The sequence below is a fragment of the Thermobia domestica genome, chromosome 3 (genome assembly GCF_964235325.1).
Source record: "Thermobia domestica chromosome 3, izTheDome1.hap1.1, whole genome shotgun sequence".
Classification (NCBI taxonomy): Eukaryota; Metazoa; Arthropoda; class Insecta; order Zygentoma; family Lepismatidae; genus Thermobia; species Thermobia domestica.
In genome coordinates, this window is record NC_137456.1 from 331,184,816 (window position 1) to 331,209,858 (window position 25,043).

General features: G+C 33.2%; 1 protein-coding gene across 2 annotated transcripts in view; it reads right to left on the reverse strand.

Annotated features, from left to right (window-relative positions):
• The window catches only part of LOC145681214 (uncharacterized), a 53,350-nt gene that overhangs the window by 22,603 nt on the left and 5,704 nt on the right, over window positions 1-25,043 (reverse strand). For both annotated transcript variants that reach the window (XM_081752749.1, XM_081752748.1), the window contains exon 2: window positions 22,290-22,833. In XM_081752749.1, coding sequence (XP_081608875.1) covers window positions 22,290-22,726 — 437 coding nt within the window. In that variant the 5' untranslated portion in view covers window positions 22,727-22,833. The remainder of the gene's footprint in view (window positions 1-22,289; window positions 22,834-25,043) is intronic.

Genomic DNA, 25,043 nt, shown 5'->3' on the forward strand with positions numbered 1-25,043 from the left:
TTTATCATTAAACATCAGTACACTTTCCGTAACATACGAAACGTATATACCTTGTGATTAACCGAACTTGAAGGTAATAAAATTTAACTACTAGATATAATACCGGACTAAACCAAGCCACACTGGATCCCTAAAATCCATCTTCATGGTATTGAACTCTGTAATATTCTCTTATCATTTTTTACCAGCAAACCGAACATATAGCCTTTTATAGAAAACAATTTTACAAACCCCGTGCGTATTTCTGACGCAAGCTACGTGTCTCACCTATCTTAGACATTTCGTTATTTGTATATGTGTACTCCTCCTATTGTAATGGCCAATTATAGCTCACGAACGTAATTTTTTTTAGTTCCCTCACGCTAAGTAATTCACTCAAACTTTTGTCTTCGAAATTCATCAGTCTTTTTTAATGCGTGTTAGTTATCAATTACCTAATAGTATAGGCTGGACTTACGACACTGTTATGTAATTCTGCTTAATTGGTGCTGATATAAGAGGAAAAATCATCATTCCCTCAATGTCGTCTTGTATGTGATCTGTTTACATTTGAGAAGATTCTTCTAGACCTGCTCACAGACGGCTTCTCCTTCCTACTAGATTGCAGAAAGTGGTGATAGGTCTAACGTTAAGAGATACAACAATATCTACATGGCGAAACCATTCCAATGTCTGCATTTACTTCCATAATTACAGCAACAACCATCACCCACATAAATGATTATACATCCAAAACAAATTTCACCTACAACATAAAATAATTGGTATTATAACCGATCAAAAGTTCAGTCGCTGTTTGGGCGTCCATTTATTTATAACCATCATTCGTGTCTCTGTTCGGGCTGCCATTTATTTATAACCATCATTCGTGTCTCTGGTCGGGCTGCCATTTGTTTCTAACCACCAGAATGTCGAGTCGCTGTTATCCGTAGTCATGCTAACAAGTATCTTACAAATTTCATCCGAATATCTTCCAAATTATAAAAATTGTATAACTAATCAAGCCTTAACAGTAAAAAATAAAGTAAGTAGTAAATATCGCAAAATCAAACCGTGCATAGCAAAAGGATTAGTTAACTCTACAAGAGAAAGACACAGATCTAGTAGTTTAGCTATAAAAAATGCAAAATGATTTTGAATTTAATGAATATTAGAGAAGGTGTAGTTATAAACTTACACAATAAAAGAAGTTAAAAATGACTACCATATAAAACAAAATACATTATGTAATAACTATATTAGTAATTTATGGAAGGAAATAACAGATATTATAGATAAAAATGGCAAAAAAATATGTACAAATTAATGAACGAAACATTAAAAATGGTTTTGTAACGTTTGAACGTGATCAAATGTTAATAGTTGAAAGTTTTAGTGAACATTTTTCCAGTATTGGCAAAAAATAGTTAACAAAGAGATTTATGATAAAATAAATTTGAATTTGAATTCCTAAACTAAAGTAGTAAACTCCATATTTTTCACTCTAATCACTGAACAGGAAATTGAACTCTTCATAAATGAATTATCACCAAAATCAACATTTTGTATAGATGGTTTATCACCAAGTGGACGGAGACATACGAAATCAAATATATTAAAGCCTTTGCAGTATATCTTCAACACAAGCCTAGAAACAGGTGCATTCCCCGAAGGTTTTAAAACTGCTGTAATAGAACATATATATAAAAAAGTTCAAAGGCTGATCCTAATAACTATAGACCTATATCGAGCCTCTGTAACTGTGCTAAAATGTTAGAAAAATCTAAAAAGAGAAGATTAATTAATTTTCTTCAACAAAATAAATTGTTTTCTTCAAACCGAAATGGATTTCATAAAGTTAAAAGTACATTAGATGCGGTATACAATATCACAGAGATTCTTTGTAAAAATGTTGATAAAACTGAAAAAGCAGTTACAGTTTTCCTACACGTACCTAAAACCTTCGATACAATATTACGGTGTCCGGGCTCGATCCGCGTACCTTCCTGATTGAGACTTGGTCCTTGTGAAAGACTTAGCCATTCTATTACGGTTCTGGGTTCAAGCAGCATAGTGCTGCATGGTGCACACCGTCCCCAACCGGCCTCCGCGGAGAACTCCCTATTCCTCGCCCTCAAATAATACAGCTTTACACCATTTTATTTGTGGGTTCGGAAAGTTTATTCCCGAGACGATCGTTCGAGGAAGACGCGACACACCTCACCGTTACGGTCCAGATTCGGACGGATCACCTGGGTGAAGACCTAAGGCGTATTACGAAAACAGACGAGAGCATCGCCTACTCTCATGAATTGAACACAAGTTATCCAACAATCACGTTCTCGTTACGTCATGCAATCTGTGAAAGAAAAACTGACAAAATTACATCTTATTGTGCCATTTATTGGAAATAAACAAACGTACCTGAGATAAACAAACCTTTCTTTACATTTGTCGCCCCATTTGCGTAATGAATTCGTAAGTATACTTTTAATTACTCACTTCAATACTTTCTGTCCGCCATGGCTTGTAGATTGGTGTGATCACATTTTTAGTTGAGACACTATATATCCGTTGAATCCACTCACAAAAATCGTCCTTTCTTCCGATATTGAGAATTTAACAGACAGTCATTCCAAGTGAACGTAGTGACAGCATTATGTTCTTGTTTCTGATAAAGAATTGATTTATTTTGACAAAATTTTGTGTTAGTCGCTGACTATATGTCCATTGCCTTCGGGTACCACCCACCAAGTCCTTTGTTTCACTCTTAATCTCGATCACGCAACCTCGTCATTATAAAATATTACTTGGGGTCAATTTACTTTAATAACGAGTTACGTAAGAATCGCCAGAATGTTCAGATTAGTATTACCGTTTTCACTAATAGTTTATACATATTCGAAGATAATGACGGATTTCCAAATCACATGGTAACTAATATTCCTCTTAAAATAACATCTGAGAACAAGATCATGACGTGATCAACAAAAAATTGCTGAGTCATTAACATCAACACACACCAACACTTACAACGAAAAACTAGCTGTTGTCCCTCATTACTTTCCTCTTCTTCTTCTTCTATCCTGTCTCTTAGCACCACTAGGCGGCAGCACAATCAACGAAAAACATACACCACACAAAGTGTACGAATTCAGATGAACGTCACATAATGCTCTAACGCAGAATTTGCGTTTATACGAAAAATATTTTAAGCAGAATTTTGGTACAGTTACATTGGCGGTCGAAAGGAATGTACGTGCACCATTGGATAATGGTAAACGTTCAAGAACCCTGACTGTAGCTCCATTTCAATAATCACCACTATTCCAAAGTCAAGGTGAACACTAGTTCACAAGGAAGTTTATAAGAACTTTCGTCGAGTTACACTTCATCAGACGAAAAAGTTTCATTATATTTCGTTTAACATAGAAAAACGACAAACGCGTGCGGCATTTATACACTTACATAAAAGTTTTATGGGGCTTTTATATGTAAAGTTTGTAAAGTCTTTTTTTTTCTTTTCTTTTTTTTTTTTACATTCGGCACTGTCACTAAGTTAAACATTTATATATGCATGACTCACAATTGATATGCAAATAATTCTCATGATATACTTTTAATACACGAATTACAATATTGCTATATGCGCTCTTATTGTTAAAATAACACAAACATTATACGAAATCATGGCATTATTTAGAGGTAAAATATTCACATTACTTACTTTACGTTATTATGCGAAACTACAAAACATAAACAATTAATTGTTATGTACAACTCAACTTTTCAACAAATAGATGAAACAAATCCACAAAAGGAAATGAACAAGCTTATTCTACACACATTATACTTAAATTGCATAAATGACGAATTATACTTGCACTTCTCATGCTATTCTGACAAGGAAATTATGAAAACAAAATTGTTATTCAAAAATACAAGATTACACATCACTTAAACATAATAATTACATGAAATAAATTTATTACCATTCTTTTGTACTGTAACAATAAGAGTGAGGACGGATAGAAGTCTGCCACACTTTTACGCTAATAAGCGCCTATCCACTTAAATTTTTAAGTCGCCCTTCCCCATTACATTTATCTTATCATCCCACCCCTTTGGTATGGCAACAAGACCTTCTAGTGAGGTAGGAATATAAAACAACATAGAAAAATGAACCCAATGGTTAAAAATAAATGAGGGGGGGGTGTCCATTCATAATTCAATACTCGTGTTATAGTGTTCCACTGACACATAAAAACTTACTCTCACTCTGATTACATCAGAGCATATCATCGTTTACATTCTTAATAATACATGAATGCTATACAATTCACCTCGTACATTTGGTGGTTTAAGATCTTACAATTAGTCTTGATAAGTTATCGCAAAGCATCAACAAGACAATACAATAATTCATGTAAACGAGAGTTTTTGACTCATATTTCTTTTACATATGAATACTAATAAACAACAGTTTCATACATATTAGCATTTAGAAAACAATCATGTCCGTGACTCCTTTTTTTTTACACGTCACGTCTGTTTAGCTTAGGATTCAGCAAATGATTTAAAGCTAACATAAGAGTGCGATACCGACAATCTAGCTTATCGTTTAAATATTGCAAATATGTATCACATTTCAATAGCTCTTTCAACAACAACTGAACATTGAACTTATTACTTTCGCTCTTGTTGAATACAGATAAACTAACTTTCGTTATATTCAAAGAATTCACATTTACTAAAGTTTCTGGTTCACAAGAATCGGTTTTTTCACTATTTTCTTTTACAGAATCAAATTCTCTTTCATGTATGTTTCTTAGCTAATTCTAACCAGATGCTCCTAGTTTTTTGAGTGGGTCTCCACACTCTCATACGATCGATAGAGTGTACGCCACAAGATTCTCCAGTTAAAGGATCTACAAGTTCAAAGACTTTATCTGAAATTTTATTTTTACAAAATAGTGGACCTTTGTAAAGCATGAAAAACTTGCGGATCTTTTTGTCTACTGCTGAACTCAAATGTGATTGCAACAGAAATACCAAATCATTTTCTTTTATTTTGTATTTTCTTTCTTGGGATGCATTATATTTCTCGTTTCTTTTTCTATTTCACTTCTACGGTAGTCAGCCATTATGAGTTTATTTTCCCAATTTACAGGTTCACTTTCATCATAGCTTTCGTTTGTTACAATGCCAAAATGCTTCAACACAGAATAATTTGCTTTTTCATTTAAATGAAGACTAGCAGGGCTGACACCTAATCTACTACACACAGATAATTTAACAAAATGACAATTTGAGGTATGTATCTCTCCCAAGAAGTATGTTCTTCATTACACAACAATTTGAACCTGTTCGTCTCCCTATGGATTCTCTCTACAATTGAGCTCTTTGGGTGGTAAGGAGTTACATAATGAATTTTAATACCATACTCTTCCATTTTAGATTTAAATTTTGCCGATACAAAACATCCACCATTGTCTACTAGTATAGATTTTGGAATTCCCATGGTTACAAAATAGCAATATTCTAAACATCTCAAAACACATTTGGTCGTTGCATTTCTGATTGGGAACATCGTGTAATATCTACTAAATACATCCAAAATTGACAATGCAAATTTATTTCCAGTATGAGAAGGTGGATAAGGTCCTAACAAATCGATCGAGACCATGCCTCTTACATTCTTTACAGCTACAGTTTGTAAAGGTCTAGCTGGTGGTGAAGTTTCAACTTTCGTGCGTTTACAGACAACACAATCACGCAAATAATTGCTAATATCTCTACGCATGGACTCCCAATAACAACAATCACTTACAAAGCCTAAAACCTTTTCAAAACCAAAGTGACCTTGTTCATGATAATTTTGAATTACATCATTTACAAGTGAAGGAGGAATACAAATTTTCCATTGATTAGGAAAATGGTAACTACGATTCAACAAAATTCCATTTTCTATTTTGTAAAATTCACCAATATTTCGATTCTTAACCTTAACATAAGGATCATTGGGATTCTCTAAGTACTTCATGATATTTTCATACTCTGGGTGCTCTCTTTGTTTACTGATCAAATCTTGTACAGACAAATGTTTAAAAAAGATGGCAACACTTCGTACTTATTAACTTCATACTTTTCAACCTCAGGAAACAGAATGATACGTGACAATGCATCGCTAGCTTGATTATCTTGACCTTTAATATATATAATTTGTACATCAAATCCCTGAATTTGTAAACTCCAACGAGCAAGTCTAGAATTCCACTGTCTCATTTTGTGCAAATATACCAATGAGTTATGATCCGTGTAAATTTTTACATGCCTTCCATACAACAATTGAGACCAACGTTTAAGCCCGACTACAATTGAAAGACACTCACGTTCAGTCACAGTGTAATTCTTCTCAGCAGGTTTTAACGTCCTACTATAAAACCCTAAAATATGTTTCTTACCATCTACTTCTTGAAAAAGAATGTTTCCTAAAGCAACTGAACTACAATCTGTAATTAAACAAAAATCATGATCTAACAAAGGATGTGCAAGCATTACCTCTTGAACTAAATCACTTTTCAACCGGTTAAAACTATCTTCACAAGATTGATCCCAGATCCATTTTTTATTTTTCTTTAACAAACGAAATAAAGGTTGATTTTTGAGCGAAATTTTCAACAAATTTGGCACACCACTGGAACAAACCTAAAACTCTTTGCAATTCTTTCAAATTTCTAGGCCCTGGTAGGTCTTTGATACACTGTACATAAGGATTTTTTGTTATGCCTTGCGGACTGATGTCAAACCCTAAAAAACTAAATTTCGTGTTACAAAAAGTACACTTTTGTAGATTTAATGTCATGCCAGCCTCGTAAACTTTCTGAAATATTTGATCCAAAAATTGTAACTGTTCTTCAAAAGTCATAGAAATTACAGAGACATCATCGATGTACGAGACTACTTTTTCATATAAACCTGCCCCAAGGACAGTTTGCAAACACAACATAAAAGCAGCTCCTCCGTTTATGTAACCAAACGGAACTCGAGAATACTGATACATTTTACCGTTCCAACAAAAGGCTGTGTATTGTTTACTTTCTTTACTTAAACATAATTGTAAATAACTTCCCACAAAATCTAAACAAGACACGAATTGAATTCCTTGAAATTTGATGAGAAGGTCATCGATCTTATTGACTTTTAACTGCTTTAATTTCACAAATTTGTTCAATTGAGTTAAATCTACGACAGTACGAAGTTTACTAGTGTTTTTCTTAGCTACGCACAACAAAGGATGACAATGCACAGAAATGCATTCTTCCACTACGTTATATTCTAGCCATTCAGCTATTTGCTGTTCAATATTTTCTTTGTATTTAAAAGGTAATGGGTACTGACGTTTTACAATCGGTTGGTCTGTTTCAACTTCGATGGTGTATTCAAATTGATTACATTTACCTGGCAAGTCGCTAAAAACCAATCTATGTTTCAACAGTAAATCATATAGTTGCTGATTTTGAACATAAGATATATTTTCAATCTCAAGAACTTTTGTTCTAATTTCAGTAACAGAAGGAAAGTGACTTTGGGTATTACGAATAATTTTACTTGTATTACAAACATCCTGATTTATTTTTACATTATTATGAGACTTTTGAATTTCCTCATCCAATTTATGAATTTGTTCCCCATAGAAATGATACAAAAAATTTACTTCAGCAGCTTCGTTCAAACGTGCTTGTTTTATTTGCTCTACGTTTAAATCATTATTGATATTACACCTTTCTACATGTTCAAATGCTTTACTGTTTTCTAACAAACTATCCATCCATTCCTGCGTCAGCTGTTTCTTATGAATTTCTAAACTCTGAATTATCGGACACTCTAGCACAGGTTCGACTACATCTTCGTTTTCGCTTTCAATAGCAGAATTAGTGTCAACACAATTCGCATTATTTAAATGAAAACCAACCTTATTAACACTCTCTCTAGTAAGTATTTTTACTTTACCTTTACTTTTATTACTCAGAAGGGGGTCACTACCAAATCCGTGCTCATACTCTTTCATTGGTACCTTACAAGTGTTAGGGTCGTAACCTACAGTAACGGATATCTCGCCAAAGTCTAATTTCGCATTAGCTAGCGATAAGAAATCTCTGCCTAGCAGACAATTACAATTAAGGTCACTGACAACAATAAATCTAACATCACAAGTTACAGGTCCAATTTCTACACAGAGGGTAACCTCGCCCTTAACGGATTTTGTTCTTTTTCCACTATAATCTACTAGAACAATTTGAGGAGCGGGTTGTAATACAGCGTTTGGCACTATATTAGATATTTTTTCCACGCATTATAACTTAACAAACTAGCCGAAGCACCTGAATCGCACAGAGCGTACAGATTCTCATTCATGATTTTAACAAGAATTTCAGCAGTGGCACATGAATTTACATTAGTTTTACAAAAATCTTTAGTTTCCTCTTCGTCAGATGAGAAAACATCATCCCACTGTAGTAAGTTTATTAAATTTTTATCAAGCTTTACAAAAACAGTCTATTTGGAAGGAGTGCATTATTTAACTCATTACTACACGTTTGAATTAATTCCCTGCTATGAGCACTCTTCAGGCAGGGTGCTTCTAGTTTGGGGGAGGAAATCTATTTTGAAACCCAAAATTACCTGCAGTGACATTCGTAAAATTTGGTCTTGGTGGCCTAAAGCCAGTAGGATTACCAAAGTTCGAAGGATTTACAAAATTTCCATTACTGTAACCGGTCTGAGGTGAATTTCTTGTTTGAGAATTACCATTCACTGACCTATTAGTCACATCACTAGTGGCTTCATTTTAATTTACATTAGCATTGCTATTACTTACATTTGAACCATGATTGCAAAAACACGCACTTTCTTCATGCCTATCAGAACTACTATTGTTATTCCATTTTTTCTTTTTGTTTCTACGAAAGGAATTTTTTCTTTTCCGATTACCTCTGTTGTTTGAATTTTCGTTCGAATACACCTGATCCGACTCATCACAATCATTAACATTATTCTGATTACTTTCACGCTTACCATTTTTATTAACAGACACCTGGTTGACTTTCAGAAACCTATGATTGTTGCTGTTGTTACGATTATCAGACCTGGGAATTGCTTCTAATCTTTGTATAACGGACAAAACAGAAGACAAATTCAAAGCAAAGTTGTTAACTGACGCCGGTAGTAAGGTGGAATCAAATTGAGGATCATACTGATAGCTAACGATTCTTTTATGTCGGGATTGATTTCTTGAATCTTATTACATCTATATGACACGAAATTGTACACACTTCCGTCAACTTTTGCATCATATGGTTTGTATTGCAATACCATTAACTTGTTAGCGCGAACCTGTTCATTCTCAAACTCTAATTTGAACAATTCGGCAAAACGATCGTAAGAAATGAAAAACCCACAATTGTTTATGTACCAATTTTGTGCAGAACCAGTCAACAAAAATTTGATAATATCTAAATATTGGCTACGAGAAATTGACATAAGCGCAGCTTGATCTTCAAACTTACGTAAGAATGCAGTGGCAGTCAATTCATTTTCGTGACCAGAGAATTTCTCGAAAGATTCTAAATCTCGTAATTTTAAAGCTACTTTTCTTTCTCGCTTTATCCTCCGTTTGATTGTTTTTACCCCAACAAGGCTATTATCACTGTGAGAATCCGAAGAATCATTTTCACTTAACACCGGACTAACATCATAGTCAAGAAAAGGGTTGGTGTTTTTACGTACACTGGTATCAACTTTTTCTTCTTTAATTTCTACCTCGGACTTTACATTTCCCACGAGCGTTGATGACCTAATTTGACTTTCAATCATACTCACGCGTAAGTTTCTGACCTCTTGATTCACTATCTCGAACTTACTTTCTACTTCACCCTTAACATCGTCTATCATTGTTTGAGTGTGATGAGCTATTTCTCGTGTTGCAATACTTACATCATAAATCTCACGAACATTTTGGTCTAGCTTCATGATTCTATTTGCGTGCTCTTCCACTTTTTCCTGCGCTCGCTCAGCTTTATCATTTACTAAATTGACATCGGAACTTAAATCCTTAATGTTATTCCCAATCATTATAATACGTTTCTCAGTGTCCCTGACTTGATCTCCTAACTGATTAGCTTTAGCATTGACAAAACGTATTTTGTCTTCGTTATTTTTCACGGCAAGCTTAACTTCCTCAACCTTTGTTTCTTGCACATTTAATTTCTCCTGAAACCGTGCCGACAGTTTTTCAAAGTTATCCGCACAAGTACGACTAACCCTGTCTATTTCACTTCTCATTTGTACTAACTCAGTCGACAGTGTGTGAATTCGCCCATCCATACTATGTTCTAACGTTTCTAATTTACCTGTAAGATCGTTAGAAATTTTTTCTATCTGAGCTTGGGTTTCAGTTTTCGACTCGGTAATGACATCATTGAGTTGTCGCTTAGTGTCATTTACACTACCATTAAGTGATTGCATTTGTTCTTTAGTATCGTTAACAGCAGCGTTAATTTTATTAATAGCTTCAAGCAAAGTTTGCAAACTCAAATTTTCACTTTCTGCCATGATTACCAGTTACAAATATACAAACACAACAAACACCAATGATATCTTCAAGTTAGCGCATATAGCATATCATGAGAAATGAAACCTGTCGAATGTTACACCTAGATCTTCTCCCAGATGTCACATCCGTTACGAATCAATTAATAAAAACGTGAATTATTATTAATTGATCCGTCCCTGGAGGGAAACGCCATTCTATTACGGTGTCCGGGCTCGATCCGCGTACCTTCCTGATTGAGACTTGGTCCCTGTGAAGGACTTAGCCATTCTATTACGGTTCTGGGTTCAAGCAGCATAGTGCTGCATGGTGCACACCGTCACCAACCGGCCTCCGCGGAGAACTCCCTATTCCTCGCCCTCAAATAATACAGCTTTACACCATTTTATTTGTGGGTTCGGAAAGTTTATTCCCGAGACGATCGTTCGAGGAAGACGCGACACAAATCACCATTACGGTCCAGATTCGGACGGATCACCTGGGTGAAGACCTAAGGCGTATAACGAAAATAGACGAGAGCATCGCCTACTCTCATGAATTGAACACAAGTTATCCAACAATCACGTTCTCGTTACGTCATGCAATCTGTGAAAGAAAAACTGACAAAATTACATCTTATTGTGCCATTTATTGGAAATAAACAAACGTACCTGAGATAAACAAACCTTTCTTTACATTTGTCGCCCCATTTGCGTAATGAATTAGTAAGTATACTTTTAATTACTCACTTCAATATTTTCTGTCCGCCATGGCTTGTAGATTGGTGTGATCACATTTTTAGTTGAGACACTATATATCCGTTGAATCCACTCACAAAAATCGTCCTTTCTTCCGATATTGAGAATTTAACAGACAGTCATTCCAAGTGAGCGTAGTGACAGCATTATGTTCTTGTTTCTGATAAAGAATTGATTTATTTTGACAAAATTTTGTGTTAGTCGCTGACTATATGTCCATTGCCTTCGGGTACCACCCACCAAGTCCTTTGTTTCACTCTTAATCTCGATCACGCAACCTCGTCATTATAAAATATTACTTGGGGTCAATTTACTTTAATAACGAGTTACGTAAGAATCGCCAGAATGTTCAGATTAGTATTACCGTTTTCACTAATAGTTTATACATATTCGAAGATAATGACGGATTTCCAAATCACATGGTAACTAATATTCCTCTTAAAATAACGTCTGAGAACAAGATCATGACGTGATCAACAAAAAATTACTGAGTCATTAACATCAACACACACCAACACTTACAACGAAAAACTAGCTGTTGTCTCTCATTACTTTCCTCTTCTTCCTCTTCTATCCTGTATCTTAGCACCACTAGGCGGCAGCACAATCAACGAAAAACATACACCACACAAAGTGTACGAATTCAGATGAACGTCACATAATGCTCTAACGCAGAATTTGCGTTTATACGAAAAATATTTTAAGCAGAATTTTTGTACAGTTACAACAATATCACACAAAATTCTCTTAAATAAACTAGAAAGATGTGGAATAAGGGGTATACCGCTATCTTGTTTTAACAGTTATTTCAAAGACAGAAAACAGACCATCCAAATAGGTAACTTTCAAAGCAACTATTCATATGTAAAACAAGGAGCCCCACAAGGAACTGTATTAGGTCTATTATTATTCTTAATTTATATAAATGATTGGTGTAATTTAAAAATGGGCGGGCATATACAAACATTTGCTGATTACACCTCTTATATTTACTGCTAAAACATAGACAGATTTATTCAAGAAAATTGAAGCAGAAATGAGGAAAGGAAAACAATGGCTTGGTAATCATCAGTTAATATTAAATGCTGAAAAAACCAGGTATATAACGTTTTCGTCAACTTTAACAGGACAGGGGGAAAACGTCACTAGAATTGCTTTATTGTCGAACTACTGAAAAATGTAACTGTAGTCCTCTTATTAATGAAAATAAAGTAAAATACTTAGGTATATTTATTGATAAGCATCTACAATGGTCTTCTCATATTACACATATCGCCAAAATACTAAGAAAATTATATAAATTTGTTTAATTACGAAACATCGTAAGCATAAAAATATTACGTACTGTATATTATGTTCTTGTAAATAGTGTACTTATATATGGCATATTTGGGGTGCTGCTTAAAGTACTCATTTTAAACATTTTATTGTTCAGCGAAATAATATTGTAAGAATATGTTAAAAAAAAGGGACATGAAAGTAGACTAAATAGACTATATGACCATTTTTCAGTGTTACCACCTTCAAAATTATATTTGCAGAAGGTCTAATATATGTTAAAAGAATAGAAAAAAATGGGACGTAATAAAATATATGTATATAAACAGAAATATGACAAACAAAAATTTAGAATTTAAAGCAACGAGTAAATCTACAATTCAATATAAAATATATTACAAAGCTCCGCAGATATATAACGAACTCCACTCCGAATCAAAGAGGAAAGTAATTTCAAAGTATGTAAAAGGTTAATTTTACAGTGGTTAGAAGAATCAAAAAGATTTTAAAAGCTATTGTTAACCAAAAGTGAGAATTATAAAAATCATGTGTTACGGTAAGAAAATAAAAAACAGAACACGAGAATCACGCTCTCACACAAGCATTTGCTTATGTGAGCTATTTTCCTTTTTGTTTATTCTTTGCATAAGGAATACAAAATTTTCGCAAGATAGAAATAAGTGCATTGATTTAATTTGCCCGACACCGGAAGATAGACATGACTTCTCGAAGACCGAAGTCCTGTTGTCTCTGAATACTGGGTATGTTAAACTCTATTAAAAAGGGAATCTAGAAAGCTCGATTTCGTTTCGAGAAGTAATAGGACTTATAATTAGGAAATCTGATTTGGTAATTTCTGTTCTTATATTTTTATTTCATTCCATTAATATTTTATATATTGTTATTTTTATAATTTAGTATGTTTATGTTTTATGTATTCTTTAATATATTGGACACTTTCAAAAAATTACATTTTTTCTTTCTTTAAAGAAATAAATAATTTTTTCTCAAGTGCAAAAAATTTGGACAGGATTCTTTTTCTATTTTTAGTGAGTTAGTTTTAGTATCTGAGTTTCATACAAGGGTCGCGTATTCAAGTTTGGATCGAACATAAGTTTGATACAATTTTTGCTGGGTGGCAGGTTTACGAAACTCCCTACTTAGAATAAACCCAAGATTTCTTTTTGCTTCATTTATTGTTATCAATATGAGGTTCAAATGTAAATTCCGTATCATACATTAATCCTAAATCATTGACAGTACTTATAACGGGTAGTTGAGTCTCATTAATTGAATATTTAAATTGCACTCGTTTTTTACGTTTTGTAATATTCATTATTTCACATTTACTAATATTAACATTCATTAAATTATTTTACACCGTTTTACTATTGATTTTATATCTTGTTGAAGTTGATTACACTCATTTATGGAATCTATAAATCTAGAAAGTTTGAGATCATCGGCATACAACAATTTGTGGGAATACGTTATACATCTAGAAAGATAATTTACAAATCTAATAGTAGAGGACCCAAATTTGACCCTTGTGGAACACCAGATAGTCGCAAGTTTCCGCATAATTGTATCCCTTACATACAACGATCTAGGGTGCTTCCTATAAAATATGTAATAATACTGAGATTTGTGACTGTCGATCCACCCTGGACGAAACCATGCTGGTATTCTGAAATTGATAGTTTTATTTCATCTTCAAAAAGAATAGATTGAAATACTAGCAAAAGTACTCAACATTGATACAGACCTCTAGTTTTGGATATCTTAACCACTAGTAGATTTATATATGAAACAGACTTGTTATTTTCCATTAACTGGGAAATTTACAAGTAGAAATAATTAGATTGAATTAAATATATAGTGGAATTAGAAAGTTTTCTTAACATCCCTTTATTATATAATCTGGGATATCATCAGCTCCTATCGCTCCTTTTTCCTTCATTTTTCTTGTTGCTTTTTAAATTTCAGTCATCCCAATTTTTAAAATCCTGAATTTGGCCAGTATCTCATATGAGCTGCTACTACTGCTGTCCATATTCGTTATTATAGACTGACTGAAAATTTGTAGCAAATAAATTTGCAATCTCTTCATTGCCAACTACTTCTTGGCTATTCTATGTCAGCGAGTTACAATTAAGGTGTTGGGTCTAGTTTTAACAAAAGTCCAAAGCTGAGAAGGATCAGTTTGCAACGTGTTTTCTGTATTCTTAACGAAGTTACTATATGCTGCTCTAATTTTTTTCACTTCATTTCGTAACTTTTTAAATTCGTGGAAGTGATATACTTCTCCTAATTAATTTGTGCTTAATTGCCCTGTAGTGATGAACTTTTGTTTTACCGCTTGCATTTAATGTACAAGACCCTACCCCAATTACTTATTTATATGATTTCATCCGCGAAACTAAGAGGAAAAGATAGAAAATAAGGTTATAAAATCAAAATAATATAGGGCGGACAAATAAGAAAATTGCGTTGCAAACGTGTTAAATAATAAGATTAACCCACAATCTGGGAGAGACTTTGCTTCCATGATTTCAATTTTAACTTGAAGTGTTTTTAGGTATTTTAAAATAATATAGGTATAGGTATTTTAAAATAATATAGGTACAAAATATAGGTATTTTCAAAATTACGAACAATCAGCATATGAGTGTCTTACTGCATTATTGGTTGTATCAAAAATATTTCCTCCTTAGCTATAAAACTCAATAACGCGCCTTGAAGGTGGGTACAAGTATTAAATAAAGGTACAATAGCTTACCACACTAAAACTTAAAGTATCCTCAGCTGATTAATAATCCCAGAGGCATACCAATTACATAAAGCAACTAACTCAATGAGACATATCATTAGTATACATTACTATTAATTGGCGCATAATAGTTATTTAAGAATTGAAAAAGTTAATTCATTAATTTAGGATGTAATTATTTAGGTTTATAACCAAATGGTTTCTCACCAAAATATTTGAATTTGTGATTCAACATATTTATAATTTTTTAAAATTGCAACACTGTGACGGATATTTTGTATGTAGATTATCCACATCTTCACAATTTAAATTCATTTTTTTATTTCATTCCAGTAAATTTAAAATTATTTTCACTGCACGAATTCACTTTTGCACTTCGAAAAAGCACTGTATTGTTCATAATTTGAAAAAATAAAATTTCACTGTGGATAAATCGTAATACAGCCAATTACGTAACACATGCTTAAAACAATAAAATTAAAAATGGTATTTCTCATTTAGCATTTTTAATATATCATAAAATGCAATAAGTGGCGGGAAAAATAATAATTAAAAAATTTTGGAGAATTTATAGGCTATAGACACCAGCATGACACATACGGTAAAAAAAAACTATTTATTTTTAACTAAAATCCTTTTTATTTTGGTATTCAAAATTTTCTAACATACTAGTAGTTTTACACAATATTTTTAGTATGGAAAATAATTACTAACATCAAATGAAAAATTTCGTTTAACAAATCTTTGCAATGTGTTCAAAGCATTTTATTTTTCATTACCAAATCAAAATATGGGAAATGGGTAAAGCTGCTATATAATAATATCGTTCACCCAATTCCTTTTCGTATTGGATGTATTACAACATCGTAAGCCAAAATTATCATGTGATCACGAACTTTACATTTCATTTCTATACCAGGTGTCTTTCTATTTTTGTTGACGGAAAATTGCAATATTCTATGAGTACTAGGTTTTGTATTGCATTGATGCGAAAATCAGCTGATCCCTTAATATTGGTTTGTACACTTGAAGCATACGTCATTTGAACGTTACTGCAATTATTGGCAGCGAAAAACCTATGCTTTCTGCGTAGGTATGATACCTTACCTGTTTTCCGCAGTACTTTACGAATTTTCAACTTAATTTTCGTTTTTGGTCCGTGTAAAAACTTTCTTACCTTTTTAGTTGCCATACTGAAGTTGCTACTTCTAAATTTCTTATTGGCATCTTGGAAAGAATGCAAAATAATGGCCGGTGCATAGTCAATCTGGACATCCTGATTGAATTTACCATAATCGTTTTACCTTCACTAGGTTTTGTTGATTTGTAGTTTACATGATGTGTGACAATCGTACATGAAACGACTTCATTGTTATTAAAGCACACAGTTGCAGGAGTACATATTGTACATTCTAACCACACTAAAAGTACCTTACCATTGGAAAAATAACACAGCTTGTCAATGTGTACTGTTGCATAATGAATTTTACTCTAGGGTGAATTTTAACATGCCGTGTACAAACCATGAAAAATACAGGACTGATTGACAAACATCTTTTATCGACAAGTACCATTGAGCCGGAGGAGGGAAACAGTTGGTCCACGTACTTCCTTTTACATAAGGGACAAATGCAGACTCCAATTTTGTCTGACAATATCACAACGGCATCACTTTTAATTTCCCTAACGTTGGTTGCATTAACCAAAATCGTACTACTAAGGAAGGTATCCCCCGTAAAATCAACCTGTACGGTGTTTATATTTACACTGCCGGTTTTATTATTTATTTCAATACCTTGAGAAAAGATATAGCTATCCTGTAAAACAGATGTATTCTCCAATTTGGTTATGATACTTTGTAATTGTGTACTGTTGTTATCTAACAATTGAAATAAATCATTCCACAACGTATTTTTACTTTCATTATTGACGGACTGCAACTTATGAATATCAGATAACCTACCTTTTTTGACAGGATTTTGATAAACATCTGTGTTGTTCGCAATACTTTCCCATTTTCTTTTATAACCTTTGATTCCAGACTCAAAATGACAACTATGGCGAACGCATGCTAGCGCGGCCACACTGAACTGATTAGCAAATTTAACCTTTCTTGGAATTTTATTTTCCTTTTCGGTGTGAATCGCATTTAATGACATTGTATGTGTACTAAAATAATTACTACATTTTTGAGGATGGATTTAATACCACTAGAGGAAATATTGGAAGAATTTTCAACGACAATTAAAGATAATTGTTTCTCCTTACCATTAGGCCTAATTTCATGGTTACTAGAGCTACTAATGTCATTGGAATACTTCTTTTGTAATCTCTCAATCATTACTTCAATGACTCTACTTTTAACGTTAATATCATCACATGGTATTTTTAACTTTTTAGCTACATCGCTAAAATCCAAAATTTTACCAGGAGCACACTTTTGTTTTAATTTGTCGTACTCAGTGTTTTTTCTTATACCACGTACACGAAGATTGATTTCTTTTTCTATTCGTTTTCTATAGTCACACTTAAAATTGAACACAGATTAACAAATGGCTTCTTTAGCAACTCTACTAAGATTATTTGCTTCTATATTGAAACCTAAAACATTTTGAAGTTCTTCTAAACAAAATGGAATGGTACTATATTTGTACTTATCTATAACGTGAGCATTGTCTAACTCTATCTGTGCTCTAACATTCATTAAATTGAACGCTAGCATTTTGTATGTGGATTGGTAAAATGTACGTAAGATTTTAAAACTAACACAAGAATAAAGGAATTCACGTAACCTTACATGTAATCACTACATCGATCATTTACTTCTATTTTGAATTGCCCAAGTCCTCGTCTCATGCTTTCAATTTCAACTTTAATTTCTCATTTAAAAGCAGTACACTCTGCTTCTATTCTTTGCGTGCCGTTTGTAAGTTCTTGAACTGAGATATCGTGTTTTTCGCGTAATTCAAATTCTTCTGATTTTAAACTAGCAATTTGTTTAATTAAATCATTATGGTTACCTTTTATTGCTTGGTTAGTTTCGGTTAAGTCCGCGGACAACTTTATCACTGCTTCGAGTAGTGTTTCCATTTCGCAAGTGGTTGACATGATGAACTTCTATATATCACACTACAAAACACAATATATATATATATATATATATATATATATATATATATATATATATATATATATATAAATTAAGTTAATAAAATGGCATAGAATATACAACGTAGCGTAGTCCAAACAATGATTTTCCCCTACTGAAACATGTCCCTGTACGGGCCAATTTATGAGTGTGCTGATTTTGATTCTGGTTAATATCTGTTCGGGTTAAGCCAATTTATGACAGTTTGTCCCTGGATGGGAGTAACCATATATCGTTACTCTGGATTCATTCCTAACTTTCAGTCATAAATGGACAAATGATAGTAAAATAGAACACCAATTAATATGGAAAGAAATCCACACTCGCGGTCGTTAGGTTCGGGTGTGTTCACTAATTGCTAAAGGCTGAATCACGTGCCCACCATCACTGGAGAGTCCCGCAGAATACAAGTGTATCGATAAATCTAAAATAATACTTGAGGTGGGAACAACTAACATAGGTAACACCTGATGGTTGCACAGTAACAACAATATACCTTTGTACTGCGCTACTTTCGATGTACTTTACCTGTAAACTGATGATGAACTAAATTATGCACATAGTAGGGTATGATAGTTCTCTTTCACATACTAAAAGAACAACACTAAATATCATACACCACAGCACCATTATATATTATTTCATGATTAATGAAAATAGCTTATGCACCAAATATTTTAATATTTGAATATATTTTGACTTTTAAGAAAACAAGAACATACTGAACAACACAAACAAATTATATATTGATCAAATAAAATTTAACGACAACAGCCCTTAGAAATCGATTCGGACGAGCACGAGTACGATACTACGAAGCACGCATGAATATTATAACTTCTGTAATTTACGAAAAACAATGTTTCTTGAAGAGAGAAGTACTATTCGAATCGGTCCCCATATGATAAATTATTTTCTCCAAAGGGGGTCCTTGGTTGTCGCTTCCATCTTCCATAGATATATAACGTTGTTTTTATCAATCGTATACTTTGTATGTAATTTAATAAAAACACATTTTATTATCACTGACTTTTAACATTTAAAAACTTTTAGAATTAAGATTCCCGTACTTAACACATTTAGTCGTAGTATTTGCACAATCGGATAAATACGTGTTCTAGCTATGGAGTCCTCGAGAGCACTCTCGCGCCTCTTTTGAGCGTCACATCTCTTGGTTCCTCTCAAAGCACACGAATATGCTAGTGGAATAAAAAATAGTTCACATAAAACATTTGGTTTTTATATCACTGCTCCAATAATAGGAAACAATGGATTACTTACCATTTGATTGAAAGAACATTAATAATATTGATGTACATAGTAGTGTAACAAAATGAGTAATTATTCACAAAAATTCACATTATGACGCATGATCCAGTGCTGTTGCTTTGGAATCACCTCTGCGTGGGTGTGGGTGTGGGTGAGGGAACGAACAAATACTTTACTATAGTCTGGCGAGAGGTGCAGAAATGTATTGAGGAATGAGGCACCTTTTGGGTAGAAAAATTCCACTGTTTTCGCTGTTCTGCGAATTCCGACTGGCTGAACATTAATTCCATAAACTAACATTGGAAATATGAGGGTTGGTTAAAAAGTGCATAGAACCATATGGTTATAATGTAGCTATTAGTTACTGATCTGGATCTGTACAAGTCATGGAAATTCAGATCGAATATTTCCCAGATTTCACGGAATGCTGATATCTTGTCTGTTTCCAGTTTCTCTTGACTAATTTGAACGTTACGAAATCAACAAAAGCTAAGGAGAAAGTTGAAAGGATTCAGCAGCATCGTTGCTTGGAATATTGGGCGTCCATTTTCACTTACCCACAATTCATTCAAGCCTTCTTCTGCCGATTTTGGCAATAGGGCAAATTATGATGTCTAATAACGCATATATTTCAGTTTCGTCGTTTTCTGATTTTTACTCCTTTACTTTTTGAACATAGATTCGCGCTTCTGTTTCTTGCACAATTAGATTTGTGGATTCTGGTGTTTGAAAACATTGAACGCACGTCATTCGTTCTGAATATTTAGTTCCGCTAGTTTGAAGCACATTGATTCCTTGACGTTATTTTGTGGCAACGTCTGGTGTTCTGACGGGTCCTGTCCACTTCATTTTCTTCCACGTGGAGCTGTAAATTGTATTCATTGTTCCGTGCTCTGTTCACATCCTAAAATTCGGCTACAACGCTGCCGAAGGTAATAATCAGGAAAAAAGGTCCGCATCGCGTTCATTGGGGCTACCAGTAGTTTGATGTTCTTTCCCTTCCCCAGACACTTCACATTCATACATGTAATGACTATCGTCCGATTCAACCTCAGTTGTCTCGCTATCAGTTACTTTTACTTCTAACGTCCGCAGAACGCATTCTTTAGGCAGTTCAGGAAGAGATACTGCAACTAAATAACAGAACTTTCTTAATCTAATATTGATTTGAAACGCATCGTTTTCTATACATTTGAGTAGAAATATACAGCGGTAACTTTTGAATACATATGAAATTGAACAATTTCCTCACAAATATTGTACAGGAAGTAAACTTTTTGTTAAAGGGAATTTGTTTCGAAAATATGTGTATAGTAACATTCAGTACGGTATCAAATTGTAATGGAATAAAAACACAAAGCTCATGCTGACATCTTCTGACAATTATTAAAACAACACAACTCGTCAGTGGAATAAATATTTACTGTTATTTAGGTTGTCATTGTTACGAAATACCAATTTGCAAGCTGTAATTATCTGTCAGCGCATATGGAAACATGGAAAACCATGGGATCCGTACAGACCCCAGGTGCGCTAAACACGTTTTGATTCTTAAATATCCTTATAATTTTTACATACGAAAGAGCACAAGTAAATTGTTATGAGCGAATTGATAACATCTTAAAAAGAGATGTCCTGAGTGGTGGTTAAGATAACGAAACAAACAGAAAGTATACTAATATAATGAAGCCTCGGGTCCGCAAAGACCCCAAGTTGGCGTCATAAGGTTAAGCCATATCTTAAAATAAACTACATATAGAAGCTGAATTTCTGGTTGGTAATTAGGAGATCGTTCGTAGTAGGACATACATCAATATTAGAAGAATCCCCATAAATGAAAGGGTCTCGTAAGATAAAAAAGATTATTTCATCAGAAGATCCGTATTTGGCATTCTTATTTACTAACATTTATATGAAATAATGTTAGTTTCAGATCAAAAAATAAACGAATATAAAACAATATGAGCATCTGTGCCATGTATTGAAAATATTTGGAGTGAGAGGGAATATTACAGATAAACAAGTGAGGTACTGTTCCACATAATAATAGACGCATAACCGAATTTTGGGTCAACAAAACAAACATACTTCCTATTCCACATACTGGTTCAGGAAGCTATTAAATAGTTTAAGATTTGACAGTGGTTTACATATTGTCTAATGTATTAATAAGCGATCGTCTTACATAAGAGCACCCACTTATAAAAGAATTTATCTTGGCATTCCTCAGAATTACGTTAGTATTCAATCCTAATACTCGAAGCTCAATATTAGGATGAGGTACACAACAATTTACCGGGACGTTTTGATACTTAATTTCCTGTTGAACTGTCTCATCTCTTACAAAGCGAAACATTAGGTTGCGTTCTTTTGTTTGCAATTCCACTTACCCAGTTCAAACTAAAGGAAAAACAGAATATTTAACGAAGTATTGCAAGTTGAAAAGAAATATTTATACAGAACTAAGTCAGATTAAATGAACGCATTTAAACGTACCTGAGGGAACATGCATTGACACCTGCGACTTGCTTATCATTTTTTCGAACGTCCTCTTCATGATCGTGCTTATCTCCAATATTGGAAGACATTTGACTGCTTGACTCTTCTCTATTCTTTGTTAAATCGGATGAATTTGGCTTGATGTTACTCTCAGAACTGTTGGAATTTACAGGTATTTCAACTGTTGATAAACGCTTGATCAAACATATTGCTTTAGAAGTTAATTTCGAGCTTGATATTGTTTCATCCTCATTACTTTCTGGAGCGATATTTTCTCCTTCCGCTGTACTTTCTCGATCCTTACAATCCAAATGTATTGCAAGAGGATCTTTATAATCGTCAATGTTACCAGTACATACTTTATAATCACATTCTTCAAATACATCGTTTTCTGTTTTCACTTCAACTTTAATAGGAAAGTTTTCTGTCTTCATTTTAATTTTATTACAAAGAAAGTTGAGATAATAAGAAGCTATTCCAAAAACTGTTCAATTTTGAGATTTAAAACCTTCAGCATTTAAATGAAAGGAAAAAAGCAAATCTGAAAAGAATAAGAAAAATATTATTCGGTTTAACAAAATTTATGACAAAACTAGGAAACACAAAGCTAAACGCACCTTCAGGTCAAATTGGGTTAGTAGATGGAATACATTGTTATCAGACTACGGATATAAAAGTTACTGGAACCTATAATTTAAAATTTTCGAAATTTTTACTACTCATAACAAAATAAAGGTAGATCTAAATCCCGGAAATACAAAACCATAACGAAATATCGAAATCCTGATGAATATGAGATTTTTTCTTTATTTTCACTCTTGCTAAAGTATCTATTTTCCTCATAACTCTATATAACTCTATATAACAAAAACTATGTATAACTAATAAATGGTTTCTATGCAACAATATTATAGATCTAAATTACTTTTCATGTTTATTATTATATTTCTGCTAGAGATAAGTATATTTTTACTAGTACGACTTTTGTATTCTTTTTATTTTTTTAAATTAACGAATTCTCAACGTACGATCAGTGTTGCCCAAGGACAGGAAACCCTGCTACATTCCTAACTTATATTTCTTAAATAAAATATGAAAAGTAATGTTATACATTTTTTTAGTTAAAAATTGTTAAAATTTTCAAGACGTATTATAATATCTTAAAGACAGATCTACTTGTTGTCTCCAGTCTTTCATCTTTAATCAAATACATGTAGGTCTAGCAATTTCTAATTAAACTCATTTTTGCGCCGTTACTTCGTGCTCTAATTAGGTATTCTTTCATTTTTTTTTTTTTTGGTATTTTCGGTTTCGAAAATTAAATTGTAAGTGGATTTTTTGCCAATATCGTAGCTTAATGTATTTCAAGGATAATTGGTTGTATTGGTGTTTAGCATCATTTTAGTAGTAATGTTATATGAAACATGAACCTACTGGTTAATGTTGAATCCAACAGCATAGGTTGTTACTACAAATGAACCGATCTTTCGCGTAGAAAGCGCATAGGCTTATCTAAAGAGCATCTTGAGAGCTATAAAATAAAGATGTAATGGGACATATACCCAATTAATGTTATTATCGTCTAGAATATAAATAACTTAAATTAACGAAAGAAAAGAAGTACTAAGGGCATAGCTATACGGTATATTTTATTGAATTGAAGCATTTTATAAAGCAATATGTTAATTTTTATTTTTGATATAATTCAGTTTTTCGAAATTCAAAATATCAAAATCAGTATCACAAGATCGTAACATCGAACACTTATCGGCATATATACTAACTACAACTTGCATTTGTTCTCAAAATTAAAGAGAGATAAGATGATAAAGGAACTATGTTACCTTATTACTTAAAAAAAATCAAAACGAATTTGCTTTACTGAATTAAATGCCTGATCACATTAATAGCTTTCTTAAGATTGAAACAGATATCTAACTTTTTGGATGCAGGAAAAAGGTAGTTTTGCTATCATGAAACAAACAACTGTATATTGTTTTTTTCCTCATCTTTTATAAATACTGGTTTGAGTTATATGCTCATTTTGGTACTTAATATAATAGTAGTCAGACAATTTCCTCCTAAACCGTTACTTCTCCTTCAACAGTGAATGGAGCCACGAAATCGCCTCGAAGGACTTTTCAATAGAAATCAACTAGGGATACCAGTGTTACCACAGTATTTCTTTCACTCTCAAGGTCATCTGAGCTCAAAACTCTACAGTTACTTGAATGATACTAATACTTTAGTTGATTTTGAGTCTAACGTCCCTTTCAGCATCGATGCTATATGAGACGTGGACCCACTGATTAAGTGGAATCCGTACATGAGCTTCCGCCGGGAATCGAACCCAGCTCCACCACACCAAAGGCGCGTACGATAATCACTTTGCCACGGAGAAACTTATATTAACAATCTGAGGTTTAATCACGTATATATAAGGAGTGTCCGAACATATGGAGACTGCGATAACGTATAAGAATGTATTCCAAATCAAAATTTATTTTATGGTTTTCTTGGTACTTGCACAAGTTAGCAATCTTGGATTATACCCAAGATCGTAATTTAGTTACTAATAGTCATATCAAGATACTTCTTGAATTCGCTGTGCTGCCCTGATCATCACTCAAAACTTATATTACATTGTCGGAACTCGTTAGAATTGTTGAAATGTTATATTTTCAATACTTAAGATATAAAACATTTCTTTGAATTGAGAAGTTAGAAAAAATAAAATTAATAAAATAGTGG